The sequence below is a fragment of the Tupaia chinensis genome, unplaced genomic scaffold (genome assembly GCF_000334495.1).
Source record: "Tupaia chinensis unplaced genomic scaffold, TupChi_1.0 Scaffold000384_1, whole genome shotgun sequence".
Classification (NCBI taxonomy): Eukaryota; Metazoa; Chordata; class Mammalia; order Scandentia; family Tupaiidae; genus Tupaia; species Tupaia belangeri.
In genome coordinates, this window is record NW_006159886.1 from 453,048 (window position 1) to 462,230 (window position 9,183).

A 9,183-nucleotide genomic window follows, 5' to 3' on the forward strand; every position below is an offset into this window, starting at 1 on the left:
CCAGCACCTCTGCCCCCGCCCCATATCATGAGAATAGCATGTCCCCAGAGTAAGAGTTATCAGGGATCTGAACCCCTCCAATAGCCAAGAGCCAAGACCAGTTCATACTAGCCAATTCACAGACCTGGGAACAGAAATAATGCTTGCTGCAATCAGCCATGGAATCTGGGGGCTGTGTGTTACCTGGCATTTTGCAGCAGATACCTGCCTAATACACTGATGTGCTGAACTCAAAAGGTGGCGTTGTCCCACCACACCACCCTGCTTCTTGGAATTAGTTTTGTAAAGTCCCTCGAAACTTAAGCCCTGCTGTCATTGTTATTAATTTCCTCAACTTCCTCTTTCCTTTTACTACCACAACCAAGTCTTTTTTCTCCCCTTTTTCTTTCCTTATAGTCACAGTTTTCTGTGAAGGAAAATAACCAAGATTTCAGCTCCATTAATTTTTCAGGGCACCATAAATTAAAGAGCAATTGCAATGCAGTCGATTTCTTCAGGAAAATAAGTCTCCGTGATTGTGCTTTAGTCTAATTACATGGAAGGCTAAGTAGCGCTATTAATACCCAAAAGCACATGCTGTCCCACGGGAAGGCACTGGGAGCAAAGAGGCAGCCCGCAAGGCGGGGACGGGCGGGAATGCCCATCGGCGAGGGCTGGGTCTGGGCAAGGAGGCCAGGCTGTGGGAAGAGACATGGCTCAATCCTGGCAGGAATCTCCATTTGGAGTTTCTTGCTGGGGGTGATCCCTATCGGTAGAACGTCAGCATTCACTCATTCATTCATTCATCCAGCCAATTGCCATCCAGCCAGCTAGCCACGCCTACCCACGCATGCGCGCATACATCCATCAGTCCTCTACCTGGGCATCTAACAGATACTTTCCAATTTGAGATTAAAACAGTGAAAAGAACCAAGATAGTCACTGCCCCCAAGGTGCCTGTCCCGAGTGCTCTTTGTAGACTCACAGATCGGGATCAGTGCCGAGTAGGAGAGGCACAGGAATCTGGAAGATATGAAGGGTCCGAGCTGGCCTGCAGCTGCAGAGGAAAGGCATCTGATCTGGACAACTTCCACTGGTCCTCCAGATCCTTAGCCTCTCTGGCCCTGGGCTGAAATACGTAGACAGATTCACCCTTCTCTGGGTCCTGGGAGTGACCTGTATGGATATATCCACCTACCTTAGGTCCTGAGCTGAAATATATAGACAGATCCACCTTTTTCAGCCCTGGGAACTGACTTGTATAGACTGATCTACCCTTCTCTGCCTCCAGGGGCTGATCTGTGTAGACAGATTCACAGCTCCCTCCACCTGGCTTCTGGTTGGATTCAGCCTGTGGAAGGCACCAGAAGCAGACTGGAGGGTGGAAGAGATGGGGGGAATGTCATTCCTCCTGTTTCCTGACTTCGGCCATAGATTGGCAGGGGCAGTAGGAGTGCGGGGGTCTTTCCTACAGAGCTCATGCCTCCTACGAGGTGTGGGGGGAGGCTGAACATGACCCTCCCCCCCCCCAAGGCGGAACATGACCCTCCCCCCCCCCCGAGATAGCCCTACCCTAATCCTGAAAGTAAAAAGTAACATTGCAGATATGGATAAGATCTTTAGATGCAAAGATTATCCCAGATTGTCTGGGGGGACCCTAAATGCAATTACATATATTTTCATAAGGGCAGGATAAAAAGCTCAAGAAAGGGAGATTTCATGCATGCGCACACATGCGTTGCACACACACACACCCTCACCCACACACACAGCAGGCAGTATGGAGACGGAGTGGAGAGAGGTTTGGACATGCTGTCCTTGAAGACCACAGTGGTTCGACCACGAGCCACAGGATGCTGGCAGCACCGGAACCTGGAAAGGCAAGGGTGGATTCTCTCCTCGAGCCTGCAGCGGGGGACATGGCCTGTGGACACCTTGCCCTTGGGCCCGCGAAACCCATTTCGGACTGCTTCCCTGCAGAACGGTGAGAGTTCATGTCTCATTTCCAGCCACTTAATCTGCAGTCATTTGAGACGGTAGCTACAGGAAACTAAGTCCTTCCTCTATTTTTCTTCCTTTGGAGAGAGATTTTTGTTATAGGGTGCTCTCTCGCTTGCCAGAGAGACAGAAAGTAGAAATCATCCCCTGGGGCGAATGGCCTCACCACAATCCCTTCTCTTCCATTCTCCTCTTGGGATGGCGAGCATGCACGCGCATGCGCCCAGCATGAATTTCAAGCTGCTGAGTCTGGGACTCGAACTGCTGTTGGCTATGTGGGAGTTCAGTGACATAACCATTACACCATCTGCTGGTCCCCTAAGTCCCTTCTCTACAGCTATGGCAGCTGCGCCTCCTTCTGGCCCTTCCATCCCTGTGCGCTCTCCTGACCTCCCTAGGCCAGGCCCAGCTCCCTGCTGATGCCAGCCTGGTGCTCTCCAGCCCCTCACTGGCCCCCAGTGCAGCCCACGCCCTGGCACAGAGCTCTGTGTTGTCTCTCCTCATACCCTGGGGAAGGGCTCAGGGCTCCTACTGGGCCCTGAAGGGCACCCGTCCCAGGGCAGGGGAGCTGATCTGGGATCTGAAGGACAGTTCACCTTTCCTGGGGAACATGGAAGAGCATTCCAGGCTAAGGGGAAGATCTAGTGAGACCGGGCATGGGCGGACCAGGCGTATGGCGTGTCCCACAAGCAGAGGAAGGCCCGTGCAGCAGGTGTGTAAATAGGAGACGAAGGGGGGTGGTCCTGATAGTTACCTGCCGATACTGGTCCTGTCCCACGTGCCTCTGTGCCAAGCGCACCTCTCACCGCCACCAAATGTAATTCTCACACCCTCACAGCCAGGCTGGCCCTTGGCTGACACTCGGACCCGACGTGGGCATTGGGAGAGCGATCCCAGGGTCCAGCCCCCCTGCCCTGAGAGGCTCCTCCTTGGCCGCCCGGCCCACCTGCTTGAGACAGGCTCTTCCCTCGAGGCACTAACCCCAAGGTGCAGACCAGGCGCGAGGCACCACGGCTCTCACCTTGCTGTCCTTGCTGTAGGCCAGGACCTTGTCCTCCTCCTTGGGGTGAAAAATCAGAGTTTCCACAAAGAAGGGGATGAGCTGCTTCTGAAAGGTGGCCCCCTCGTCCGTGCTGAGGAAGAGGCTCTGGTCGCGGTCACTGAGGGAGGAGCTCACGAGGATGATCTGAAACACAAAGCGGGGATGTGAGGGAGGCATCCCCGAACACCGGTCCACCCCCACCCCGGCTGCCTCGGTGCTCATATCAGCCACTCATCCATCGCTCACTCGCTCGCTCATGGAGTACTAGGTACGGGGCACTGTCTCAGAGGCCGAGGCTCCACCATGAACACCAGGTTCAAGGTTCCTGTCCTCCTGGGGCTCCCTCTGGAGGGGAGGGGACGAGTGAGCGCATCAGTAGCCCTGTCTAAAATATTGTTTCCAGGACAACCAGCGCCTGAGGGAAGAGGCAGGACAAGGGGGTGGATGGGGCAGAGGGAGGCTGGGCCATGGCGGGGCTACCTTCAGCAGAGGAGATGCTGCAGCAGACAGGCACTGACCCAGGAATGCAAGGGCAGGCCAAGGGGCTGGCGGGAGGGGACGAAGGCCTGCAGAAGCGGCAGAGGCCCAGGGGGCTGGATGCAAAGAGGTGCCACATCCTAACCCTTGTACCTGTGACTGTGCCCTTGCTTGGAACTGGGTCTTTGGTGATATGGGTAAGTTAAGGATCTTGGGAAGAGACCATCCTGGATTTAGGGTGGGGCCTAACCCCAATGACTGGTATCCTTGTATGAAGAAGGAGTGAGATGCAGAGGCAAGGCGGCGGTATGAACACAGAGGCAGAGGCTGGAGGGCTGCGGCTCAAAGTCCCAGAGTGCCAGTGTTGTCCCCTCCCCGCGGCAGACGCTGAGCAAGGCAGAGGGCACATTGCCCCCTGAGCCTCCAGAGAGCACCAGCTCTTCCCACACCAGGACTTAGACTTCCCATTGGGATTTCACTGGTTGTTTTGTTTTGTTTGTTTCCTCCCTGGGCATGAGAGAAAGGCACTCCCAATACTCCCAGTAGGACCCTGGACCTTGGTGCCATGATCCACTCCCAGCCTCAGCCAGCCCCAGAAGACAGGCATGTCCAAGGAGGTCTCTGGATACAACCTGGAACCTTCTGAGTGGGCCAGGTTCCATAGAACATCTCGTTACCTCCATGCCACTACTGGCCCCCAGTTTCTGCTACTGATAGAACCACTAGAACTCTGTCTGCAGGACTCAGAACTCTGTGCCTCCGTTTTCTGCTTCGAAAAATGGGGGGAATAACGCAGCTCCCTTCACCTAGCTCCTGGCACCCAGTGACATCCCGATGAAAGTTTATTAGGAGTGTGACTGCCTGTCCTCACAGAACTGTGAAGGGCTTCTCATTATGCTAATACTACCTCTGCTTGGCAGGTGGGGAAACTGAGGCACGGGAGGGGAAGGAAACCACAGTCAGGTGGCCAGTCAGGACGCAGCCAAGGTCAGGATCTGAGTCACTGACCCCAAGCCCTGACCTTGGCCGTGCATTGCATGGAATCCCTGCAGGATGAAACACTTAGCTGGGCTTGGAGTGGGTGGCGTGGGGCCGGGAGGGACTAACCTGTCCCCAGGATGAGCGCAGCTTTCAGGGGAGGCCATGGGAAATGAGCCCAGGTGAAAGCCTTCCCAAACTCTCAGCCACCCGAAGACAACCGAGTACACACAGCATACAGCAATAGGCTGCACAAAGGCTCTGCTTTTAAGGGAGCAAATGATAATCCAATACGTTCTTTCTCTCCAGGGAGATTTAATGAGCTTCCCAGAACATGCATTAGTCTCCACTAGCACAAAGCCCTCCTCCCCGGCGAGCAGAGGGCCCGAATGTGGATGTGCAGTCCACTGAGACTGATTTCTTGGGTGACTTTCTCTCTGAAATGGGGACGAATGAGTGTGCTCAGAGACGTTCTTCCTGGTGTGGTTTATATGGAGGAAAAACACTCAGGGGAGAACTGAAGAATGGCTTGGGGGGGGGATCACTGATTGTGTAATATGCTTACCAAGAATGTTCAGTGGCAGGGAGCTTGTGTGCTTATGAAAAAAGAGGGCACAAAGTTATAAGGAGGAGGCTGGGCAGTGCTGCAGAGGTACAACGCTCTGCGAGGCTCAGGTTCGTGCCCAGAGACCTCCCTGAGTATGCCAGGCTTGCGTGCCCATGATCCGAGGGGTGGATCAAGGCATCAAGACTCTAGGAAGTTCTCTCTCTCTCTCTCTCTCGGAATAAGTAATTTTTAAAAACTTAATTTTTTTTTTTTAATTACAAGGAGGTATACTTTCCGCACATTTTACACTGACAAAATTGTAAGGAAGTATATTACACTTCTGTCGGGGTAAGTAAACGCATAGTTTGTTACGGAAAATGCACAGAAAGAAGAATGGAAAGCAGCCCAGGAGGACATTAATGCCTAGTGACTGGTGTTGAGTGGTGTGTTTCAGGAAGTTTTTAAACTTACGTTTTCTCATTCATGAGCGAGTGCATGGGTGTGCACCTAGGAGAGAGGGGAGCATGCTCCAGACAGTCTGGTCACCCCTCTCCCTCCCCTCGCCTCCTCCCAGCATGCCCGAACTGAGGTTACCATGTGGTTTCTATGTAGGAAAAACCCACTTCTTCACCAGGTCTTTTTCCTACGCATGAACCACATGGCGACCTCAGCTCCCAGCACCGTTCAGCATGTTCCTGACTGCTGCAGATGCTAGGCCTATATAGGTATTTTTTTAATGAACTTTTAATTTTAGAATAGTTTCAGATTTACAGGAAAGTTGCAAGGATAGTAAGACAGTATGAGCATTCCCATACACCGTGTCCAACGCCCCCCGGGACTAATGTCGCACATTCCCATGTGTGTTTGTCCACGTGGAGTCCACGTGGGGATCGCCAGTACCTAGCCTACGCTCTGCTCAGACCTCTCCAGCCCCAGGACCCATGCAGGAGACCGCGTCCTCACCTGTCCTTAGGCTCACCCCACTGTGACAAGTTTCAGAAAGCCCCTGTTACTGAAGACTGGGAGTTCTGGGGAGGACGAGTAAGGCATTTTGCAGAATGCCTCCCAACTGTGTGTCTGTGGTTTGTCTTATGATTAGACTGGGGTTCGGAACCTGGGGAGGACCACAGAGGTGGAGTGCGTCCCCGTCCATGGGGCTTAGTGCTGACCTGATGGCGGCCTTGCTGGCCAGAGCGAGGCGGCGTGGTCAGGCCCCCCACTTCCTCTCTCCTCCCTCCCTGCTGTCCTCTCTGGAAGGGAGTCGCTGGTGCCGCCCACCTGTTGGGAGTGACAGCGATGCTCCACCTCACTGAGGACCTGTAGCGCGTAAGTGGGACCCTTCTCCGTGGGAGATTTGTCTTTTCTCTGCCATTACTTATCGGGTCATTTTTTTACACCACCACGAACTCATGATGTTCTAGACTTCGGGCTATAATTCACTGCTATTTGATTTTCGTCACTCACATAGCTCCAGGTCTGACCATTGGGAGCTTTAGCTCGGTCCCCACATCCCTTGGACATGCATCCACTGTCCTTCTTCTAAATGTTATAGGCATGGCGGAGTCCCTGATCACAAGGAAACATGAAATAGATCATCGAGATGTCCTCCACATGGCTCATTCAACAACCATTCCGCACGCACGGGCCCAGCTCCGTGCTCCAGCCCGAAGGCAGTGACCCACAGACCCGGCTCCATCCGCACCATTCAGCCAGGGAAGCCCCTGACTCCTTTTCCCATGATGCATTTTTCAACATCTTCCTAAAACGCAGCTGTTTAATTGTCCGCCTCCCCAACTCGTCTGTGCGTCTTGAGTAACTCCTGTTCTGTACCTTTAGCGTCGAGCGCAGGCACGACACGGAGCCGGCGGTTCACCACCCTGATGGATGTAGGAATGAGTGCACGCATGAACGAGTGAATGGGCAACCCCATCTGAGTCTGCGACTCCTAAGGGAGTTGTTCGTTTGCTTTTCTCCTTTGGGAGAAAACATCCTTATGAATATTTAAGTAGCCTAGAGAGCAAAAGTCATAAAAAATCTCATTCACTTATTCCTCTTCACTGCCCAGCTTCACACATCGGTGAAGGCTCATTCATTCATTCATTCTTCCATGATTGCAAAACCCTGCGGTCCAAGCAAGAATTCAGGTGTGCACAGGCTTCATGGGAACGGAGAAGAGGAAACAGCTGTCAGGTGTAGGGACGGTATGAAGGCAAGGAGGGCTTCCCGCAGGAGGTGACACCAAGACGAGCCTGGATGACTCAAAGAAAATTTGACTGGCAGACCTGAAGGGCACAAAAAGGGCATCCCTCTGCACCAGCATGGGCTCTCACAGCCCTCGGGCTCTGGGCATCCGCCACACCAGACTCATGCTGCTCCAGCTAGCGGAGATGGTCTGTACCCTGACCACCTCCGCACGTACGGTTCTCTTTAGGTGGACGGCATGGTGGGACCAAGACATCGTCACCCTGCCATTAGGAATTCAGAATCAAGTCTTAAAACTTCAGAATGGCACAAAATCCACATGTGATAAAATTAAAATAGCTCCCCCTCCCCCCATTATCTGAGCATAAGATTCCGGGCAACGTCAATAAACCTGAACGTTTCTCATTTATTTCCGGTATTCCTGCCTTACCAATGTGCAGCCTGCTTTTAGGATGTGAAGCCTTTCCCCTTATTATCCACTTGTCAAATGCCTTCTTGTCCCACAAGGCCCATTTCAAAGGTCACCTCTTCCAGGAGGCCCTCCGTGATAGTCATTCACCCTTCTCTCATCCTCTCTCCCACCGGATTGTGCACACATACGCTACAAGCCAATGTTCCCTAGAGCTCTCTTCATGGTCTGCCTCTCCCTCTTGGCGAGAGGCTGGCAACCCAAGGCCTGGCACCAACTAGATGATAGGATCCCAGTGCACAGGTGCTAGGTGATACAAACACAGGAGCGAGGGCTCTGGTGCAGTGGCTCCTCCTCCATCCTGGGCCCGGGGCTCTGCAGGGATGAGGTGAGGAGTCAGGAGGAAAGAAAAGCCGAGGAAGTGATTCTGGCTGGGGGCCCGGCAATCTGGATCAGGGCTATTTTTGGCCCAAGAGTTGGGAGGGTAAGCCAGAAGATGGGCACGGGAAAAGTGCTGACAAGGGGAGGATTATTGGAGCAAAGAAAACAAATCAATTAGCATCGCGCCAGGCGGAGGCTGGCAGATTGCTCTCCCAAATTGGGAACCAGACTCCACTTTAAATGGTGTATTTTTACCGCTTGCTATTCCGGGGGAGCATATGGTACCTGCGCTAAGTTCTGGGGGCCCGGGAGGCTGGATTTTTCTACATCAGAGGCAACGTGCTAATGCGTTACATTAAAGAGGAGCCCTCGACAGCCCCACTGACTAGTGACCAGTCCACGGGAAGCGAAGGCCCAGAAACAGCTACGTAAGCTGCGGTCGGCACGTGGTCGGGGCAGGTGCCGGGTGGGACGAGTCACTGACGTTATTAAGTCCTCGCAGCATGCCGGCTAGGTAGTTGGGGAAACTGAGGCTAGGGAGATTGAGTACCCGTGGGCTGCTGGCCCAGTTCAGACCTGCTTTTCTCCCCCTCATCACCCATCTGCACCACCCTCGGCAAATACGGCCAGCGATGTTTTTACTTCCATCCCAACAAACAGCAGAGGTCTTGGGTCAATGGACTTGGAAGATTCTAGAAAGATCCTTCCCACCCTCAAAGACTAGGATTGACTTCCAGAAGTCTGAAGTGTCCACTCAGAGCTTTTGGGATGCATTTCTGGCCATGTGAAGAGGAAGAGGAAGATTGGGAGGGGGTGGGGAGCCCCTGCTTCTTCTGCCCCTTGGTCCCTAATCTTATCTATTCTTTAAGAACATTAACTGGGGGCCAACAGGTGGCGTAGTGGTTAAGTGCTGGACTGACACAAACTCCTGCTGCGCGCACGTGCATGCGTGCCCAAAATCCTGAGCAAATGGAGAAGAGCTTGTGGTGTGGCCATCCCCCGGGGGGTGATTTCTCACTTTCCATCTCTGTCTCTCCAGCAAGTGCACACACCCTATAGCAAAAATATCTCTTAAAAAAAAGGAGTATTAACTGGCTCATCAGCATGTACTGGTGAGGCCCTCCTGTGGTCAGACCCTGGCTGGGAGACGAATCCCATGGGCTCCCTTCC

At 53.3% G+C, this 9,183-nt stretch overlaps 1 protein-coding gene across 1 annotated transcript in view; it reads right to left on the bottom strand.

Moving 5' to 3' along the window:
* Positions 1–9,183, bottom strand: part of SORCS2 (sortilin related VPS10 domain containing receptor 2) — a 585,200-nt gene that overhangs the window by 114,687 nt on the left and 461,330 nt on the right. Inside the window, exon 4 of the mRNA XM_006153641.2 lies at positions 2,999–3,163. Within this exon, the coding sequence (XP_006153703.1) occupies positions 2,999–3,163 (165 nt within the window). The remainder of the gene's footprint in view (positions 1–2,998; positions 3,164–9,183) is intronic.